This window comes from Pithys albifrons, chromosome 4 (assembly GCF_047495875.1).
Source record: "Pithys albifrons albifrons isolate INPA30051 chromosome 4, PitAlb_v1, whole genome shotgun sequence".
In the NCBI taxonomy this organism is placed as follows: Eukaryota; Metazoa; Chordata; class Aves; order Passeriformes; family Thamnophilidae; genus Pithys; species Pithys albifrons.
The window spans coordinates 56,244,676-56,267,750 of NC_092461.1; the positions used below are offsets into that span (position 1 = coordinate 56,244,676).

General features: G+C 37.0%; 1 protein-coding gene across 3 annotated transcripts in view; it reads right to left on the reverse strand.

Moving 5' to 3' along the window:
• RALYL (RALY RNA binding protein like) overlaps nt 1-23,075 on the reverse strand; it is a 370,788-nt gene that overhangs the window by 25,366 nt on the left and 322,347 nt on the right. For all 3 annotated transcript variants that reach the window (XM_071554274.1, XM_071554273.1, XM_071554275.1), the window contains exons 6-8: nt 12,028-12,075; nt 7,638-7,801; nt 6,906-6,986 (exon numbers count right to left, since the gene is read on the reverse strand). In XM_071554274.1, the coding sequence (XP_071410375.1) occupies nt 6,906-6,986; nt 7,638-7,801; nt 12,028-12,075 (293 nt within the window). The remainder of the gene's footprint in view (nt 1-6,905; nt 6,987-7,637; nt 7,802-12,027; nt 12,076-23,075) is intronic.

Genomic DNA, 23,075 nt, shown 5'->3' on the forward strand with positions numbered 1-23,075 from the left:
GTTAAGATTCTGACAACTGTATATTTAGAAGGTTACTGCTTCCCCAGGGGCTGTGGCTGGTCCATGCTGGAGTAGCAAGGTAGTGCAGATTCCAGAGTGAAATGGTGTGAATCGGTCCAAGGGGAAATACTAAGTGTTTGCAGCAACCCATCATGAAGCCAGCTGGTAACAAATTCTATGCGGCCAAGCTGTTGTGTCAGAGATGGTCCCTTGATTGGCAAACTGATGGCTGACGAAGCCCAAAAGGTCAAAACTCAGAAGTGACACCACAAGGACACAGTGGTATTTGTTTCCGGGCTAATAAGCAAAGAAGATATTTGCACTTCTGAGTTTGGTAAGGAAACAGATACATACATAGGGTTGCTGTTAACTCAGGTCAAACCTTCTGCTGCAGAGGGACTTCCCTGTAGTGTCTCTAGAAAAACTAGGCTGAGAAGGAGACAGCACCAGAGAGAACACAGACACAACAATGAAGATTCAAAGAACAAAGCACAGTGGAAAAGGATCTGGGGCTGCTGGTCAACAGCTGGCTGAACAAGAGGCAGCAGTAAGCTCAGGTGGCCAAGAAGGTCAATGGCATCCTGGCTTGTCAGAAATAGTGTGGCCATCAGGACCAGGGCAGTGATTGTGCTGTTGTACTTGACATTGGTGAGGCCGCACCTTGAATCCTGTGTCCAGTTCTGGAGCCCTCACTACAAGAGAAACATTTTGGTGCTGGAGTGAGTCCAGAGAAAGGCAACTAAGGCAATGAAGATGCTGAAAGGTCTGCAGAGTAAGTCGTATGAGGAGTGGCTGAGGGAGGTAGGATTGTTTATCCTGAAGAAAAGAGGGTCAGGGGAAATCTTATCACTCTCTACAACTACCTTGAAAGGAGGTTGTAGCCAGGTGGGAGTGGGTCTCTTCTCCCAGGTAAAAAGTGACAGGATGAGAGGACATTGCCCAAGATGTGCCAAGGGAGGTTCGGGTTGGACATGAGTAGTTCCTTCACAGAAAGAAGAATTTGAACATTCGAATGCACTCTCCAGGGAGATTGTGAAGACACCATCCCAAAAGATGTTCAAGAAACCACTGAATGTGGCACTTAGTGCTATGATGTAGTTGACAAAGTGGTGTTTAGTCAAAAGTTGTACTTGATCTTGGAGGTCTTTTCCAACCTAGATAATTCTATTGTTTTGATATCATAGTCAATTATTTCAAGTTAACAGTTAAAAGAACTGAAAGAAAAAAAGACAATTTTCAACAAATCTGCTTAAGTTCCAAATTTTCACAGTTTCCAACATAGTATTGGTGAAATTATTTGAGTTGCCTATGTTTTTATCTTGTAGGGAATTTTACAAGACTTCGAAATCATTCTCCTCGAGAAACTCCACTCTCAGTTATATTGTAGTGAGTATTTCTGTAGTAAGCAGCAATTAGTAAAGACAAATTATGAAGGGCCCTGATGAAAAGCAAGTTGAGCATGAGCCAGTAATACACCTTTGTGACAAAGAAGGCTCAACATCCTGAACTACATTAGGGAAATGTTTTGCTGTTTTGCCAGCAGATTGAGGGAGATGATCTTTTCCATTGTTATGGTTTAACTGCACCCAGGAACTAAGCACCATACAGTTGCTCACTCCCCTCCAAGCCCAGGCAGAATGGGGGAAGAAACTGGGAAGGGTAAAACTGAGAAAACTCATAGGTTGAGATAAGAACATTATATTAACTGAAAAAACCCCAAACCAAACCAAACAAAAAACCTAAACCTCAAACCCCAATAACAATAATAATAATAGAATAACAACAATAATTATGAAAAAGAAAATAACAGAGAAAGAGAGAGAAAACCCAAGTAATAAAAGGGAAGTAAGTGAAAACACCAGCCAACTGATGGCCAGCCAGTTCCTGAACAATGCCTGGCCGACCGTCTCCCTAATTTATAGCTGAGCATGATACCATGGTATGGAGCATCCCTTTGGCCATCTGGGGTCAACTGTCCCAGATGCATTCCCTCCCAGGCTGCTATTTGGTGGAGTGGGGTGAGAAGCCAAAAAGGCTGTGACTGCATAAGTTCAGCAGTAACTGAAACATTCCTGTGTTTTCTACACTGTTTCCAGCACAAAGTCAAAACACAGCTCCATAGTAGCTACTGTGAAAAAAGTTAACTCTACCCCAGTCAAACCCAGTACATTTCTGTAATCAGAACTTGTGAGGCCACTCCTGGAGTACTGGATTCAGTTCTGGGCTGCCCAGTGCAAGGTGGAATGAGGAGAAAAAGCCAAAGCCAAAACCAGATGCTACTCAGTAGTCCCCACTGACAAACCAAAGACCTTTAGCACAAATTAAAGCATGTGAAGCTCGATCTAAGACAACAAAAAGGCACTTTTATTTTTTCCCCTCCCCTGTGAGGATTTTCAAACACAGTTCTGGGAAACTTCCTTTGTGGGGCACTCACAACAGAGGTGCTCCAGAGGTCCCTTCCCAGGTCAACAACTCTGTGATTGTGTGATTCAGTAGTAAGTGGCTTGGGAAGAACTTCAGGCTTTTTGAGTAGTGTTATGACAAAGACAAAATGTAGAGATTATAAATACTGTACTCCAGGGGTTCTGCTTTGAGTGCATAAATCCTCCTTTAAAACATCATGAGTTTGGGGTTTTTTTTACTTGATCTCAGGAAGCAATAAAGCTATTGGTAAACACAACATCAGACCTGCAAGTGTCCAAAGTATCTATTCATCTGCTTTTGAATAATAGAACAGGAAAATAAAGTAACTTATTGTTGGGGTTTTTGTTTGTTTGTTTGTTTTTTGATTGGGTGTTTTTCCCCCCCTATTAACAGATAAGACCGGGAGTTAACAGAAATGCACGTATTGAAAGGGGAAGAAATTTGTAATGAAATTCCCCAAGGACTGGCACCAAAATGTCTAAATATCTTAAACAACTTTCATGTAAAAAAGTAAATAGGTGAAATTTTCTGGTTGCATAAAATCGAAAGACACATCTATTCAGAATCAGCTAGAATGGATGGAGAGGTCAGGTGATTTTAGTGAATGCTGCATTAGAAAAAATTATGAGATGAAATTGCACTGAAAAAAAATCCTACACTTCATTGAGTAACAGCAGAACTCCTGCTCTTTGCATGAAGGCTCATCAGCAGAAACAGGTGGTAACAGAATTATCTTTGGGTTGTCTACAGTCTATCACTACAATGCAACCATGAGAAGGAAAATGCAGTGCTAGGACTTGTCAAATGATGTATTCCTAAAGATGGAGACATGTAATGTCTTTATGTAGGGAGTATAAAGTTAGTACAGGTTGAACCACTGGATTCTAGCAGGCATGTTTGAAGAAGGGCTGTGAGGATGACCATAAAAATGGAAAGCCTGTACTGTGACAGAAGCATTTTTCTTGCTTGCCTAAGACAAAAGAAGGCAAAAAGGAACAAAACTTTTACACTAACACAGTGTTGGCACAACAAATGAATATGAATAGAGGAGAAACAAAGTAACCCAGAAATTAGAAGGAAGAGAGACAGAAAAAATACAAACACTAACTCCCTTTAAGATGCAGCTTAAAGGGTTAGATGATGCAGTTACTTGTAACAGTAAGGAATTTGATTCAGTGACCCTTTCCAGCCCTTTGGGGCCTCCCTGAACGCATCTTTCATTGATGAATCTGACATCAAAGGAGAAAAGCTACACCCAGACCAAAACAAGAAATGTAATATTAAGGTCAATCACATTTTTGAAATGAAAGTGCTCCCATTGAACTACAGCTATATTTGTGTAACATTTTATGCCATAAATAAAAATTGATTCACCCACAAAGCATGATTCATATTTCTTTGGAAAGAAATGTCATGTATTTTTATCGAAGCCCTTCATGTTTAATATAAAATATTTTACCATATTTTATTAATTTAAATATCACTGACAAATGGGTTAGCTGGTAAAGCTAAGTATAAACTGTATGAGTCAAAATGAATTCATTTAAAGACATAATTCAGTGCATATTGTAACATCTTAAGTGTCTACTTCTTAATCTCAAGCACACAGGGTATAAAAGATTTGATTAGTATTTTCATCCTGATTTCAGATGTATAAAATGAAAATGCACACTCTGAGAGCTTCAATTTCTACATTGTCAGAAAAAATACATTTGTCCCAGTTCTATACAGCAATCTGAATGCGTTGCTTCATATCATTAACATGAAGAACTGCTATGTGTGATTTACACACTGACAAGTTTAATTTTGTGTGTTACTTCTGGTAATTTGGAAACATTTATTCTTTTCAAGTCTGGAGTTAAAAAGAAAACAAAATATTGTCAACTGCTAAATTATAGATTTAATAAATAAATAAAGTATTCCTAATGTATTTTGTGTGTTTGAACCAAACCTAGGACACATATTGTGACTTTTTGGTGAAACAAGAGTTTCCTGTGCTGGCAGACCTTACTTTTGCAGATGTACTCATCAACGAGCAAGGCGTTTTTGGTATTTTTCTAACAACTTTGCTGTGTGCCACAACAAAATTCTGTCTTTCAGAAATGAGTCCTTTTAATTCTGGTAATTTCACCAAGGGGTCTCCTGTGTTATAACCTTTAACATGACATATATTAATTTTCTGGATCCAGTCTCAGTGTGGAGAACACCTAAGAGAACAGTTATGTCTATGAGATATCTACTTACATCTGAAAAGTATGTTATAGGATGTGATTTCATGAGAGTTTTGCTATTTGGGGATGAAATCTTTCAAGCATGGGCAATACCATTTTGACATTGTTTATTCTGAGCTGCAATTAATCTGTTTTATGGTCTTACATTTGATTAAAACTCAACTTCCTTCTCACAAACTAAGTTTCTCCTTATTGCAGAAATTCTTTATTTGGCTAGCAACAAATTACCATTAGAAACAACGGTTCATCCCAATTAGCAGTGTAGAGTGAGGGGCAACAATATATTAAATTCAATATAACCAACATCTCCAAGAAAATGGCAAAGGAAGCCACTGAACATACATTCTCTACTTTCCAAGTTGAAGGCTCTAAGCGAATGGCTCCTTTATTTCTCTGATAAAGGTCTTACAATAAGCTGATTACATTCCTGTCCAAGTCAACAAAATTATGTTTCTACCTTTATAATGTGTTGGCTGGACTTGACAAAAAGGGAAGTAATTCTATGGGGAAATTAAGCATGAAAATCTGTATACTGTGAGTCTGACTCCTTTTAAAGATGTGCTGCATGCAAGAATTTTTTTTGTGCAATTTATTAAATTACAATAAATAGTCTCTGCAGTTGTGTTCCAATTGCCTTTGTAAAGAACTAAGGGTAGAAACCCAACAAAGGTCAAAATGTCTACCCATCTTTCTAGTGATGCATCTTTTAGCTCTTCCTTCAGTGTTCAAGAGCTAGATCCAAGTATGATCTTATCACCTGTGGCTCCAAGACTGACATTTTTAGAATTCAGATCACACCTGAATACACTGAAGGATGCTTTCACTGGGGCATAATGCTGTCTTTTAGAACCTGGACACTCCTGATTGCACTTCCATTGAATAATTTATAGGTTCTGCAACACTTGCTGTGTTATGCAGATGGAGTTTTGGAAGTCTTATAGCAAGTGGCTATGGACACTTGGACCAGAGTTGAATCCTGTAATATGCTTTACTTAAGTCCTTACATGGTACTACAAAACATTTTTTTGAAATGCAGAAGAAATAATGAAGCAAATTTGGTGATAATTTTGATGAAGAGATATTTGTATGTTAATGTAATATTCTTTGTCTTATTCACTGCAATGAGAACCCAGATTTCTGGGTGAGAGCTTTTCTTGACATCTGTCTGGATACCCTAAGGTCCTCAGTTGTCCAGAAGATTTTAGAGTTATTCTTGTTCTGGGCAATGAAAAAAAAAAACAAACCAACTTATCTGAAAATAATTTGTCTTTTCAAGGCAAAGTAAGTTCTAAAAGTCCATTCTTACTACATCATGCTTTAGGACAATTACTTAATTGAATGCACTGATACTACTAACTATTCATACGGATAGGACAACAGTAAAGGATGAACAAACGTGATATAATGAATGAATTTGTAAGTCTATATTCTTACTAAAGCTTTGATTGACTGTGTGAAAACCTAGAGATTCAGGGGCTGAAAAGAACTAACAAAATAACTTAAATTCTAAGTTTTCTAGGTTGAAGATCTTGAGCTGCATGCTTTCCTTTAAATTAAGAGAAGAAAACATAATTTATCACTTAAAGTATTGAGAAAAGACAAAAGGTATTTATCGACAAGTGGATTACTTCAAGATGTGTATGTAAATGTCTAGATTCATGCTTATCCTCCAGAGAACAAAGGTAGTGTTACTAGTTCCAGACTTCTTCTTAGGGTCTGAGTGAGCTTCATAACATGACGTGTGCTAGGTGTCAAAATTTCCATTATTAGTAATGGACATCTAGCCATTCATTCACTGGAGACTTGTAAGTGATTTAACTGTATAGGCAACAGAGAATGTTCTCAGAATGTTATCCTTTTCAAGGATGGCTTGATCATTTTTTTCCTGAGTGTACATTATCTTTAGCTCTGTTTACCATGTCTGTTCTTTCAGTCATATTCATGTTTATTATATGGGGTTTTTTCAAGGTCTCTGATATCATCAGGTTGTACAATAGGATTAAGAATGAATCCCTGTGGGCTCCTTAGAGGTCCATCTTCTTTGTTAGATACAAGTGTGTGAGATTTGGATATGTTATTCAAGCAGAATCTGTAACTGGGTCCTGTTGATGCCATAATTAACTCCTCTGACAGTAGGAGGTCACTTATTTCATTGTTGTATGTAAGGACAGCATAATGTTTTGTTGGCCACTCTGGTACTACAAAAGTTTTATGGAAGTCCCTCCATTCTTTCTGATATCTGATCCCTACCTGATCTTTCTCTTCCTCTTCCAGTGACGCTTCCAAGGACAGTATCACTCCACATAAGGGGCAGAGGAAGACAGGTGGGTGCTGAAAGATGCACGAAGAGGAAGATGAAGTTCCCAGGACATATTATGGAGTGGAAACCTTCAAGAGCTTGGAGGAGGGAATGCCTATTGTTCGTCAGCTCCTCTAAGGCCAACTCACTATAGAAGGGTTGAATAACCCTAAGCTGCCAGTCCTGTTTTGAATTTCCTTTAAAACAGGCAAAGGTACTTTGCCTCCTTCTATCCTCAAAGGAATCTGGTAAAAAAAAAATGCATAACCCAACCTCCCCTGCCCCTCCCAGCCCACCCCGCACTAGCTTACATACAACCCTCAAGTTTCCACAGAAGTCAACGTGCATCTGTCTATAACAAGATTATTAGCTTTGCTGCATTACCAGCTGTTCACAAGACCTCATGGTGCATGAGCAGTCAGAATGATAGGAGATTTTAAACAGGCTTCTTCTGAGGCCAAGGAAGTAGGTCAAATATTGAAGTAATTGCCTTCAAAAGTGTCATCAATGTGCTCCTTGACTTGCAGGAAAGGCCTGGAAGCTTTGGTAACTGAGGCAGTTTTTTAAGCTAGAGACTGAGGGTAGGAAATGACTCTAACAGAGCTATATAGTGGAAGCTGTCTGCTTGCAGAAATTGTTAGGATCATTGTTACAATAACATTCATCAGATATGAGCAACTCACATTTGGATCCTGAAGAAGAGGCCCCACTTGAGGTGGATCGTGATGCTCCTTTCATGGAGAAAACCCCTTTGCCTCTACGGGTTGTTGTCACAGCCACACGAGGACGTTTCAGTGGAATCACTGCACGGGGTGGTGGAGGGACACGGCCATGGTAATCAAACAACCTAGAAAAGATTAAATCAGCTGTACTCCATAAAACCTTCTGTGATTTCATGTCATGGAAGACCTGCCAACTAAATTTTCATGTTTCTTTGAGAAAATTACCCTTTGAAACCTTGATCACTTTTTATCACAGTCAAATTACATGTCAAGGACCTATGCACATTAAGTGCCTTATTCAGATTTCTGTCACAGACCAGTGCATAGATCAGATTTTTTGTGTGATTTAAATGAAGGATGCATGATGGGACTCTGTTATTTGCAGGATGGAAAATCCATAACCTGCTTTCCACAGATCCACATTGTTTCATTGCACAAAACTAACAGTACATTTTTTTGTGACATTTCAGCTCCTTTATTACACACATGACTTAAATTCTAGTTTTTTATCTGCTATCCTTAAAGATGTAAAAAATAAAAAAAGAACTTTTCTGAAGACAACCATCACCATAAACAAGTGTCTTGCAGTTTGTAAAATAGCAAGTCTTTGCATATGTTCTCTTTACTGGAGAACGAATCAGTGTAGAAACAAGAAAAACATACTTAATTTAAAAAAAAAAGGTGTTGTTCAAATCAAAACCACTAGCACATGGATATTCAGAGATTTACCACTACACTCAGTGAAAGATCCTGTACAACAAAAGTGAGCTATTGTTTGAGAATAGCCCAATCCTAAAAATACAGTTATCAATAGCAGGTAACTAGCCTATGTAGAAGAAAATAAAAGCAGTAGGAAAGGTAATCAAAGCTACACATACATTTAGAACATAAAAGCTAGGAGTTCTGAATATGAAAGGTCAGGAGAAGAAAGTCTGAAACAGAGGGATAAAAAACATTCTTGTAAAATATTCTGAAATTTACTTACAACTAGTGATTATGGAAATTTATAGGTGCACGTTTCATTTTCACAGTCCTGACTATCATCACCCAGTTGAGCTGATAGATACACACTTGAAAACAGGCACACAAGAAACAGTCATTCACTCACTAACAGTGAGCTGAACAGGAAGCAGAATGAAACTAAAGTCTTCTAATGCATTTTCTGTCAAATAAACACCTAGTACTTAAATCCCAGTATCCTTACTTCTGTTTGTACTGTAATCCTACAGAAAATGTAACCATCTCCCTCCTTTTCCACAGTAGTCTACAAAATGTGTCACAGAGGTCCTGTCACTCCCACTGAACATGAATTCCGTGGCCTCAAATATTCTCACAAATAAGCAGTTTCTAGCCATTGTGAGCATAACTAAGTAATTGTGTATGAACACTAAAACATTATTTTTTTACTTGTCATCAAAATATTAGTGTTTACTATCACTCATCACTTATCATATTGGATGATCTGCAGGTGGATCATAATCTTCTCCTTGACATTATTGGAAAAAAATGTTTCAGAAGAACTGTAAGCTATTCATGCAAAATTTCATTATGGGATTATTCCTCCAAAGGTGATTTTTTTCTAGGTCTCAAAGCTTTTTCTATGCTTCCTCTTCTTCAAATATATATAAGAATTGCTATCTAATTGACTGTAAGCTATCTATTTCTACATTTATTTTTGAAATTATGCAGATTTTATGCTTGATATTTTGTTTTACGAAGTTCTATGTATTTCAATAATGTGTTTTCTTTTAAAACAGAGTGCTTCCATTTATCAGTTTGAAGTACCCTGCCTGTTTTCCTTGTGCTTGTAATATGAGAAATGGTAAACAGAAATACTCAGTTTTAAAGCAATTCTTTGCCCCAATAATCACTAATATGCACATAATTATGCCTTTTTTTTCAGCCACTCTTCTAAACTGTACAGTCCCAATCTTGCCAATCTGTCTTCACAGAGATTTTATTTTATAGCACTAACCATTCTTGTCACCCTTTTTTGACCCCACCCTGCTTTAGTCCAATTAATGAATATTGGCTTGGGGTAAAACACAGAAATTCAGGAAGTTCAAAAGCTCAAAAATTCAAAGAATTATGATTATAAATCTTAATTTATATTTCCTATAGGCATGTCAATAGTTGATACATTGAATTCTCCATTGTATTTTCCATTACTATTATACAGAGCTTTTAACTTTCCCCTCCATTAACTTGTATCCAACAAACACTGTTAACCTCCTATGGTTTTTATTGTGAGAAGATCAGCATGTCCAGCCTTGTGAGGCCAACCTCATATTTTACCTTTTCTTCCATAAAGGTTCTGCTACCTTAATCCTGAAAGATTTCCAAATTAGAAAATTATACCATTGAATAGATTTATGGGTACGTTTCTCTCTCAATGGTCTTCCATAACATTCACCAGACAGACACCAGGTTCCACAGAAACAACTTTTAACGTCCCATAAATATTTCTTTTGTTGTAAAAATGTAACCATTATAGTTGGTAATTTTTTCTACCCATAAAACAGAATTAGGGAAAACACTAGACATGCAACTTTAATATTCTCATAGTATAGATAAGAAACTCTACTCTGTTTAAAAACATGCAATTCCACTGATGAAACTCAGAGCAGTAATCTAAAATTAAATAAAAGCATATGGGAGGTAACTTTTTACAGGACAGGAGCTGCTCCTACTGTAAAGGCTGGACTGAGCAGGATTAAACTTCATCAATTGCTTTTACTCCATATGTTTATATTTCACTATTTTTAGCTTTGGACAAAGGGAGCGTAGTGATTTACCTGCAAAACCAAAGCTGGTGGCTCAAATTAAATCAACTCCAGGAAAAAACAAAACCGAAAATATTGTTTCTACATTTTCCCTACCATGTTCCTAAGCTGAAAGCTATATAGCACATACTAACTTCAGTTCTGAGTGCACACTGTTTTCCTGCTACTGTGCATTGCTTTACATTAAAGAAATCTCAGATTAGAAGAAATTGGTGGAGCAATACTTTGTTCCCTTCTGACTCACTTGACCTGTGCTAAACAGAGACACAGCACTTCTGGATCATGAGCTGTGATTCAAAGAAATTCACTCAGCATCGAAGATGATCAATGTCACATGATGTTCCTTTTTATTCAGCCCTGGAGAAGTACTGGGGATAATCCTCCATAAGTACTTCCAATGGAATTACAAAAGCAAAAATACTATATTTTCAAAGGTCCGTATACATTCATGTTAAATCTCACCGTTCCATGCCTTCTCACTATATAAGTCTTTGTTTCTAGACCATAAAAATCCTTTGTATGGTGTATCTTTTTCATCTTGGATGATTTGCTTCCGAGTCTTGAATATTGAATGCTGTTTGGTTACTTGTCAATTTGAAGAGATATATCCTACCTACTTGCAAAAGTTGTGTTCTTTTCCCTGTCCACCTTTACTTGCCAAAGCAATACCCCTTATCTAAAAGTTAGAGAAATCTCAGGAAGTTAAGCAAAAATACACAGTTCTTATGTTAAAAGTATACAGGATTTTGGCCAAAAATAATTCTACATTATTTCTTTATTAACTATTTTATATTTAAATGTTAGTTTATTACAATATTAAAAATTAAAACCTTAAATGAAAAATTTTTCCATACTAAGAAATCCAGGCTTATTTGTGAAAGTATGCAATGTAGCATTTTCAATATACAATAGTTAACAGCTCTCTTTCAGTTGGTCATCTGTGACCATTCATGCTATCCGTTTCTTGTGGGGATTCTGCAACATCTGAATAAATAAATTTTCACAGTGCTGAGCAAGCGCTGTGTACATGTACTCAAGGCAGACTCCCCAGTTTCTCAGGTATCCAGATTTTTTCCTCCTATAGAAATACACCTGCTGTTCAACTTGTGCTTTTGCTTCCCTCAAGGTCCTTCTAGACTTTTAAAAGTTACTGGAATGTTTTTCAGAAGATATTCTATATCTTTTCATACACATGAGTGAAAAGACAAAAATATGAATGTCATACTGAAGAATTTTACAGTTGCTATGTGTTGCAGTGGAGGTAAGCCTAGAAGAACTCTATAGGAGGAAACACTGAGCAGTTAAACTGTCATTAAACTGTTCAGCACAGGAAATGTACCAAAAGCTCTTAGACAATAATAACACTAAAAGAGCTATTTAATAAGCACACATTTGCTGGTGGTAATCATCTCTGGTTTTGAGATATTCAAATAGTCTTCTGATACACAATAGAAATAATGAAATTAATATGTAAAATCACAACTAACCTGTTTGACTAAATGATGGGATTACTTTATAAACAAAAAGTAGAAAAGGAGTAGGATGTACAAAAATATAGCAACACATACCGATTGTAGAAATCATCTCTGTAGTAATCATAATCAAATACATAACCACTGTGGAAAAAAGCAGAAAAAAAAGAATGAACTGATTTATGGAAAAATATACATTGATTAAAACTTCTGTGGTGATAACATTGGCTTTCTCTTAAATTTCAATCTCTTCATCAAAGTCCTTCCACTTCTTTTGCACAAACGTACACTGTTCATTATGTTTGTCATGACTGTTGTCAGCTACCACTGTAGCTTATTTGGAAATATGAATTCTGGGGCATGCAGAGCAGCGTAAACAGTTGACAGCACATACAGAAAGGACTCAATACAGCATGACAGCTCTGTAATTAGAGGACCATTACAGTGTAATTCTCTGACTGATCGAATGAAGTTAGCATTCCAATACTGACACCCTCTTCTTTTCTGGGCTAACATAGCCTAATCAGTGGAGCAGGATGACAGTTACATAGATGAAAGATTGGTACATGAGTGAGTAGGTGAGCTAAGACAGTGACTTTGGTTTAGGAGAAGCATGAGAAGTGTTGGACTGTTTGCTGGTTCTTGAGTCCACAAAATCTATTTTCATCAGAAGTAGAAAACCCCAAAAAAGTTAGGAAAATTAATGTTGCAAGCAATAGTGTTAAAGAGATCCATTTCCTCTTAGATTCAGGTAGGAATATACATATGAATCTGGGAAAAGACAGACACTGTAAAGGGAAACAAGCAGGTAGGAAATTGCAAAGGTCCAGGAGAAAACTATTTTTGAGCTGTGAGTTGCAATGTCCATCTTAGATTGATCTTCCTGGTCTTAAATTCCATAGCAACTTTCTATCTTTATGGTGAAGAAACAGCAATGAAGTCTTACCTACCTCATACATCCAAAAGAAAAAAAAAACAAACCAAAAAAACCCAATCAAAACCCCCAAAACAACACAAGAAGCCAATGACCTAATTAATGCTCTGCATGGAAAAGTCACAAGGGTTTGTTACTCTGCCTAGTAATACAAACCCTAAATTTTTCACTGGCCTGAGAAGAATAGTTATGAATAGTAAAGGTAAGAAGAATGAAGCAAGTATCATAGTAAAGGAGAAAATTTAAATGAGAAAGGAAAATTATAGGAAGGAGGGAATAGAAAGGACAAAGCACAGAGCAAAACATTCCCCAAAAATAAAGGGAGATCATAGAATGATGGTGATTTAGGTTGGAAGGGACCTTAAAGATCATTTAGTTCCGGCCCCCTTGGCATATACAGGGACACTTGAATAATGGTAGCTACATATTAAAGAAGTTTGTCTTCACAGGGAATGGGGCCCATGAATACTTTCTGCTCTTGAACACTGAGTAAAATGTCTTCAGTACTTTTTAGTACCTAACTTTAAGAATGGGTGAAGAATTCTATCAAAGTAAGTCAGGGTGCAATTTCCACCTCTGCCACATTTGTTTCAGATATAAGTGCCCAATTGCAAGTGGTAGCATAAGTTGTATTGACTGCATGCATAATAGTTGAAGATTGTAAGACTTGCCAGGTGAGAAAACCTACTGTGGTCCTTTTCGTAATTTATTTGAGAAAAGAAAGCCTTATATGCATTTTATGTGAAACACTTACTAAATAAAACAACCTTCAGAGAATAGAACCCAGCAGCAGGTAAGCTGTGTGTAGCAGAGGATGCAAAATGTCATTAAGCAATAACAGACCATGTATAGGGATCATGTTTTTGTATCTCACCTTAACACAAAACTAGCAAAATTTTTCCTAAACTATGTGACAGCTCTTATTTTCTCTTTCACTCTGCATCCAGTCTTCATGGAATGAAGAGATAGCAGGTAACAAAGCTATTATTTTATTTGCAGCTATTCATGGCTTCCTGGTGGTTTTATTTAGCTGGAATGATTAATAGCTGCAGTAAGCCCATACTTAATATTCAATGTGTGTTTTTAAGTAGAGGATAACAGACAATTTGAAGAAAAAAGATTAAATTTAAAAGCCCTGTCACATGAAACCTTTCACCTGCGGGTGACATTAATTTAATTTGCATAAAGACCAGACAAATTCACTTTTTCAAGGTTGAAGACCATGAAGCTGATGAAGAATAATTCACTTTGCACCAGATAGAGTAAGGCTGAAAGACAACTGTTTTTCTATAATAAGTCAGCTCTGGCCCACAGGACACAATAAATACTGCTGGCCCTTTACTGGGCTTTTAGAGTGTGAAACTTATTTTTTCATGTAGAAATGCCATGACAGAAATGGCTTAAAGCCAGGAATGGTGTCACTGATAAGTCAAAGGGAGGAGAGAGGTCTCAGAGATCTGAGTGTGCTTTTAAAAAAGCAAGTAGGCTTGAGAGGTTGGGAAAGGCTCACACGTTCTTCAGGTAAGGGTCGTTGCAAACAGAGGAGGTTTTGGGAAGGGAAAATGCAGGAAATAGTCTCTGTTTTGGTAAAAAAATTGTTTCTTTCCTTCCCTTCTTTCTGCTGTCACTCTGCCTCTGTGGCACTGAGGAGATCCTGTGGTGCAACATTCTTCATGCAGAATACTTTTATATTGTTGAAAAGCATGGCTCGCATTTTTCTTTTTTATAATTATTTTTGAAGTTTAATCCAATTTCTTGGATAATACTTGTCTTTTGAGAGAAGAAGTTTTTCACATCAGTCAGCCAATAAAAGTTTCGATCTTTTGTTCTATTCCCTGCTGAGGTAAGTCCTGTCACTGAACTCAATCCTTTATATTCCCTCAGCTTTGTGAATGGCAGCTTCAACATGCATCATCTAGTGCTCATCTGTGGGACCAGAGCAGGAATAAGAAGAAGGAAATTTTGAAGTCTGGCTATCACATGGCTTTATAATTTATGAATTTTTGAAAATTTTTAGGTGTTGCTTTTATTACCTTTTAAAATATTTAAATGCTTCAGAAACATGTTATACTGCTATTGTGTCTTTAATTTTCAGCTGAAGAAACCTCAGTGGATTTCTTCTAGTGTTTTATAAACAGCTCTGCTGCAGATGCTACCTCTAACCTTAAAGTTTAGGTGCTCCTTGGTTTTGTATGGTTTAATTCAGTAGCATCCATCGCTATTGAGATAAGAGGTAACTGCAGGTATTCTGTATGTTGCATGTCAATCTCTGAAATGGGCATACACCTACCCTGAGCTACAGCAAACATTATCCAATTTGTCCTTCTTATCCCTCTCTCTGCCAGGTTACTGAGCCCATGACTGAATATAAGAAGCAAATGTTTGTGGCTTCTAACAGTACAACCTGCTAGCAAAATTGACAAGCTAAAAGTAGTTGATTTTCTTATATTTTGAGTCTGAATTTATTGTAAATGAACTAGTCAAAATTCAAGGGCATCCCTGCTAATTAAGTCCCATTTACCAAGTTGTGGGTACCTGGCACTCAAGCAGAAGGTGAGAAGGGAATCTTTGCCTTTCTCACAGACCATCTGGGATCTCTCTGCACTGCCAAAAGGCATTTCTGTGTGGAAGTCCCATTCATCGGGAGTGGGAAAGATCTGGGTTTGCATAGGAGCCCCTTGCCTGGGACCACTGGCAAAAGTGTTGCAACAGTTACTTGACCCTCAAGGCAGGAATAGCACCCAGTGGTACTGAACCAGGACAGGTTGCCATGAGCTCTCAACAGACCATGGGCCACAATTCCATTTTCCCTTTCCCATTACTTAATCACCTTGAATGAAGTGGATGGAATTTGAGTATTGATCATGGATGGAAAGCATTTATTCTTCCATGCCACCTGTTAGAGTAATAGTACTGTAGAACCATATCTGTAGGTGTTGGAATCTTATGGAATAAGACAGGTAAAGGTGGGTGGCTTTAAATCTTTGGGGAATTTTGATGTGGATCCTTCTTTATATTCATGATCTGGGTCTCTTTTTTCCCTCTCTGAAATTCAGTCTGTAATTACAGGCAACACAGAGGCAACATATAGTAGTTTCTGGGGCTAAGTGTCATTCACTGATACTGCTGAGTTCACAGTAGCTGCCCACAGACACAAGACATCATGTGGAACATGGAGAATCACAGAATAGTTTGGGTTGGAAGGGACCATTAAAGATCATCTAGTCCAACCTCTCTGCAATGACCAGGGAAATCTTTAACTAGATCAGGTTACTTAGGCCCTCCATCCAATCTGATCTTGACCATTTCCAGGGTAAGGTCTGGGTTTTCAGAAAGGCAGTTCCTAGTCATCTGGACAATGAAGCAGTTTTCTTGCACGTGTACTGAAAAAGCATGAGCCACTGACAATGAAAAGAACACAAAACAGAACCTGTTTTTTCTGGCATAGGACAGAAAAAAAAAGTCTGGTTTTCCAAATGATCTCGTTATGCTTTTTCCTTTCTCTTTTTTTGTTTAAGTTGAATGATGATGTTTCATCTGTAGTAATATGGCAAAGAGTCTGAAAGCAACTAGTGCAACTTTCCATCTACAGCCATAATTGTTCATGCCAAGAGACAGACATAAGATTTGGTCAGTGCTGCAGTATAACGCAAAGCAGAGATTTAAGACAGATAACCACCAGCACTGAGATCAAGGTGACTGCAGGGCTCTTACGAGATGTTCCTTAGTAACCCAACAATCTGTGTAATGAGGCCGCAGGAAATTGCTTGTGTGATGTTGAATATCAAATACTTAGCAGGTCCAAAGCAGAGAAAGCTTTAAATGAGCCTGTGAACTGGTGGAATCAGCTGTTTCCTAATGGCACTGTAAACAGGCAGATTACTTACCTACAAACATATCACAGAATCACAGAATCACAGACTATTCTGAGTTGGAAGGGACCCACAAGGATCATCAAGTCCAAGTCTCAAGTCAATGGCCCATACAGGGGTTATGCCATCTCTACAATGTTAGCAACAGAGCTGTGGGCATGATGCTGATACTAGAGCAGAAGACAATAAAAGACCATAATGCTCACAATGAGACAAAGAAAATTCATCAATAAAGTGTGTTTCTCCTAAGCAAAAGTCATAGTTCCTTTTTCTGACCTAGTATTATGAAGACAATCTTGTATGAGCTGTGTCTTTTAGCTTCACTTAACAGTATGCCCATGTAAAATTGTGTATGCCTGAAGAATAAAGAATTCCACAACTTTGTTTTCAGAGTTATGATCCTGTACATATTCAAAATTCCTGTTCATATCAGCAGTTGCACATGGCAAAACCAATATTATGCTTCTGGATCTTTGAAATAAACCTATGGATGTTATTATGTCTTTATTTATCTGATACTGAAAACGTATTACTGAGATGTCATCCTTCTGGAATACTGTGTATGTCCACAAAAGATTTTTATAAACTAATGAGCGCATCCTGTTTTGATTTAGTTGGCTCCAAACAGTAGAGAGTATAACTGACTCCAGTAGGATTATTCTAACTTTAGAATCATTAATTCAGAACAGAGCAGAAATATCTTTTATTGTTTTCATGGCAACAGGAATTTTGTCTTGCATCTAAGTCAGCCTTAGCTAATATCTATTTTTCTTTCTACAGGTACAAAGATGTGTTTGTAAATCATAAATGGTGACAAACCAGGCATGATGTATCTTAATTCAGTTGAGGGTGCTATCACCGTTTATATTGTCAATTGCTTGCCTGTTGTCAGACCTGCATAAAAATATTAAATACAAAAGCAATATTCCCTCAATCAAATTCTTTTTAGGAAGCACATATCAACTTAATGGTTGAAACTAATATTCCAGTCACTTGTAAAATCATTTCTCTTGTCATGTAGAAAGAGTTTTAGAAATTGTTCCTGCTGAGTGCAAAAGACAATCAGTCTAAACTGACATGATGTTAAAAAGGAAGTGGGTGAGGGTAAACTAGATTGTTTAGAGAATAAGCATCACAAAATGGAAACTTTCCCTGTAAGAAAATCAATCAGATGGAAATGACTTCCATAAGATATTGCAAAAAAAAAAGTGGAGATTTCAGGCCAGTTTTTGGTGAATGGTTACCTACCTTCCTGAAGACATGTATTAAATTCGTGGGCTGAATCCCACCTTTACTCTAGAGATGATTCGACTTTAGGTAAGGATTAGAATTCTGATAGAAGTGGAAGGACAATTCTGTTTTGCAGTTCAGGCTATATATTCTGCAGAGAAAGAAAATATTCTCCAGAACCTGCTTTTTGCTGGCAGACTTGTTGTCATACATTTTTGGATGTTTACAATAAGAAAAGAGGAGGCCGGAAGAGGAAAAGTAATCAAAAAGAAGTATTTTACATTCATTTCCATAATGCAGTTATGAGGGCAAATAAGTAATTTAAAAAAATTAACATCAAAATCCCGAACCACCTGTACCAAAATGCTAAACAAGTGAACATAACTTATTTGTATATTTAAAGATTAATTAGCATAGCAATTCTGTAACCATAAGTTAATAAAAGGGATTTTTTCTAATTCTCTGCATTTATTCAATTAATAACTGCAAGATGTAAATTTGTCCTGAAGTGGGGGAAAAGTATAGTTAAGTTTTAAAAAGTAAAACAAGGAATGTTGTACTTTAAATGGAAATTTTTTTCTACAAAACTGAAAAATTTTTGGCAAATTTTTGAAGTATTGCATTTTGTCTGAGCAAGACATGTATATATATAAAAAGCTGATGTACAGTACTCCATTTTCCATTAAAGTATCTTTCTGCAGGTAGTAGGCAGAATTTATTTCCAATATGATTAGGCTGTATTTTTTCTGTCTTGAGATATGCCCCTTCTCTACCCTCATCGTCTCTCCCCAGAACTATTTTACCAGTGAAATGTATTTTGGAAAAACTGTTGAACTTACTCTTCAACCTGATTTTTAGGCAAAACTTGGGCAAATATTTCAATTTGCATATACACAGTCAGGTAAAGAAGTCACTAAGACATTTTCCTGTAGAGGATTAGGCAAAGCTTGTGAAGCAGAAAATAACAAAGATATTAAGATCAATATTCAGATTCTGGGGATCAGTTGGTCTTGGAGCTGTTTATGGCAGTGAGACAGGCACAAGTGATGCAGGGATTTCAAGGCAAAACTAAACCCCAACAATTTCCTGTAAAACTAAGTGATAAGTTTTAGAATTACTCCTAATTAAAATTAATTATTGTGGCTGCAGGCACAGTCTATGCTTATCAATGTTCTGATGCGTTTTAGAAACAAAATAGTAGCTTTTGTATATAAAGAAACATGAGTAAATCTACTTAATGCCTCCCTGCCTTTTCTGCACCTGTTGTAAAGGTATTTTTCTGTCATTTAAAGTAATGTCCATTATTTATGCTTCCCATGGGAACATTTTATAGTAAGGCATTGAAAAAGCTTTCCAGTGGCCCAACCATTTCTTAAGGTGTTCTTTAATTTTGTAGTCTGACTGTGAATTCTTGGTGTTCATACAGTACTTTTTCTTCCTTAGTGCAAGAGTAATGGGTTTTGCCTCTTAAAAATCTGTTTTAAATTCAGTGTATTCAAGGTACTACTGTCAAACCACACAGATGTGATTGATTATCCAATTCATTAGTAATATTGTATACCTTGAAGGAGTGTCATTTAACTTGGGTTGACAAGTACACCAGACTGTCATGGACTGTTGTAGGAAGAAGTGATGGGTTTAGAGTTTCTACAGCATTTCATTGAACATCAGATTAATAAATTAAAATCACAGTGGGAACCCGAGCTGAAAGACTAAACACTTAGGATTACAAAAACAGATCTCTGAAACTTTATGTGCTCATCAGAGAAGCCGTCTTAGAAGCACTGAATGGAACACAAAAGCACAGTTCACAAAAGATTAATCAAGTACAATGTGATGATGTCAGTTTATGTAAAAGGAAAAGAATATTCTCAAAAATTACATCACATGTTTTTCTTCCCCTCTTTCAAACTGTCAGAAGACTTAAGTTAAATTTAATTCTGTTCTCATTTATATGAAATTTACTGATGTAGTTTAGTTATTTTGGATTGAGCAACTCAAGGTTTAAACCAGCAAAATGGAGACATGAGACAGACAGAACTGTCAGTGTGCGGAGTATGGCTTGTGAAGACAAGCTGTAATGATTTTTTTTTCCAAAACTGTGCTTTGCAAATGAATTTACAATAAAAATGAAAATACCAAATAATGTGAATCCATGAAAATATTCTTGTACTCCTGACCCACTCTGCAATAATCTCCATGTTAAACTGTTATAGGGTTACCTAAGTGAGCCTAAATTTAGGCTTTAAATCTAGGGGTAGGCCTGGAGCTGTCAGCTGACTTGAGCTAGGCTGAGCTAACAGCTGACAGTTTCTAGCCAATAATATTGTATTCTATACCATATTATGACATCATTCTCCAAAGGAGTAAAAGCCTGGGTAGGAGTGGCTTAGGCAGTGGCTTCTCAGCCTTCCTCTTGGGAGGACACACAATGCTGTCCCAGGGGGGGTGGAGAGGGCCAGGCCCACCACTGGCTCACCAGTTATCTCAGGGAAGTAAAATGTGTTGTTCCAGTTCTCTTCTTTCTGCTCGGGTTTGTCTCCCTGGGAAATAAGTCTTTTAAAGTAATGTGTAGTTAAGATAGTAGAATTTGTGCGTTTGTTAAGAAGTGGGGAATTGTTTCTTGTTGTTTCTAAATTGTGTGAGCGTGTATTGTACTTTCTTCTAATTTTCTCTTTCTTTCTGTAAAAATACTTGTGGTGTTAACATAAACGTAGTTTGAAGTTTTTTTCCCCCCTCTCCTTCTTCTTCCTTTTTTTGGTGGGTGGAAAGAGACCTTTCTCTCTGTACTTGGGGGAGTTGGCAGTTTGTTAGCTCAAACCAAGACATAAACTGATATAGGAAGTGCACCTGATACAAAGGAGATTCCCCTATAACTGAGCACAGAACTGGACTCAGCTCCAGTCTGGTCAGAGATGAGTGGAAAGAGCAGTTGTACATCACACAACCAGTTGTATATCCACTACACCAGTGCTGACTATGTTGACTACACTTTCCTTGATTTCTGACAAATCTTCCTAATACTTCAGTAATATTCACTATTGTGTTCACTCACTTTCTGCATATACTGTGAAGAAAATAAGATTTATTTTCTGTAAGGGAACAAAAAGTCACAAACCAAAGAAATTCCTAAAATAACAGTAAGGATCTTTTATATCCTTATATATATCCTTTATATAAGAAAAGACCTTTTGATTTACAGAAGGATATTCAAATGTCACCATTCTGAACTACTTCAATGTAAATCCAGAATAAAGCTGTTGAAATTAAGGGATCAGATATATTTATTTTTCTTAAGCATATGTCTGGATTTTTTCATTATATTCATTCCCATAAGAGAAAGATGATTTTTGTCCTAGATGATTCACCAGATTGTAGTATGTGGGTATAGAGCCTGGTGGCTTATAATGATACTGGTATTGCAGTTTTCCTGTACAGTTTTGGACACATGGAAGAGCCACTGATTTCTTGTCACACAAGTATTATGTATCATCTAGTTGAATATTTTCTATATATCTTTTCTGATTTACAAAGAAGCATTGTTTGATGCTTACTAAGAGACCTTCTTCCCCTTATGGAACCCCCATATCGGTTTCTTTTGCCTGCCTTTCTAGTGTCTCAGCCAACTCAAGAACTGAGGTTCTGTGCTTGTCTTTTTTTGAGGAAAGTCTTTTGCTTAGAGAGAAGTCTTTCTTGAGTTTCCTCATACAGTTGTGCTCCTACCTTCCATGGCAACCTGGATACTCTCCTGCTTTACTCTGTCTGGTATATTTCTTTCTGGTTACCTCCACATTCTAAGGGCTTTTTCCACTCCCTGGTTCACTGTCAGGGTATCTAGCAATAGGCGGTATTAATCATTTCCTCTCTTCTTCATTCAAGATTTTTTAAGGAGCATATCCAGTGGAGAAATTGATCAGGTTACATTTTTGCCTTCATGTTTTACCTGATCTAAGCTCCATAAAATACAGTAGTCACATGGTGTAAATCACATGTTGTACCTGTGTCAAACATTTTGGTAGCATAATTGATTTTAAACTACACGCTAACTACTATATGTTAAACAAAAAACCCTCAGACTAAAATCTCCACAATACATTTGAGGAGTTCACTATGTATCTTATGTGATCTTCATCTTCTTCCTTGCACTCACTGTATATTACAGAATTTTGTCTGGAGACTCCTTTGTATCACTATTTTAAGCTCCAAGGAACAGTTGCAGAGTTTCACATTTTGACAACTTGCTTGCAGCAGATCGGCAAGTTTCATTATCTTATTGTTATTGTCTGTGAGGAACATAATACTAATATTCAGGCATTGGAATGGGCTGCACAGAGAGGTGGTGGATTCACCATCCCTGGAGATTTTTAAATGCAGATTGGACATGGCGCTGAGTGCCATGATCTAGTAAATGGACTAGAGTTGGACCAAGGGTTGGACTCGATGATCTTGGAGGTCTTTTCCATCCCAATCGATTCTATGATTCTATGATTTAAGCAACCTGGTCTAGTGGAAGGTGTCTCTCCCCGTGGCAAGGGGCTTAGAAGTCTTCAGGATCCCTTCCAAGCCAAACAATTCTATGAGTTGAGCATAAGATCCCCCATTCAATGGCTATAACATTAGAGTTGAGAATGTTTTTTATCCTACTTGGGGAGAACATTTACAAATTTTTTTTTAGTCCTATCAACTCTGGCAAAAAATTAATTTATGTAGGTAAAAATTAAATAATAATGCATTCAGACACTCATTTAGAAAGATATTCATCACTCTTAACTAAGACATATTAGCCATCATGGTTCTTAAACAATCATCTGTATATCCTTTTTTTCTTCTGAACAGATAAATTTTATAACACTTTTGATATAATGAAAATATCTGCACAAAATAGGGCTTGGGGAGTTTTATGTTTCCATATTTGCCATTTTCTTTAACATTTGTCTCTAAGATCATGTGGTCACAGTCCCTGACAGATTAGAGCTCTTCTTGCACTGTTGCGCATCACAGTTAGTAAACATTTATAGAAAGTTTCATTTCAAGTCGTTTATGACTGTGGGAAATGCACATTAAAAGGTAACAATACAGGCACATGTTAGACTAAATTTGGTTTCATA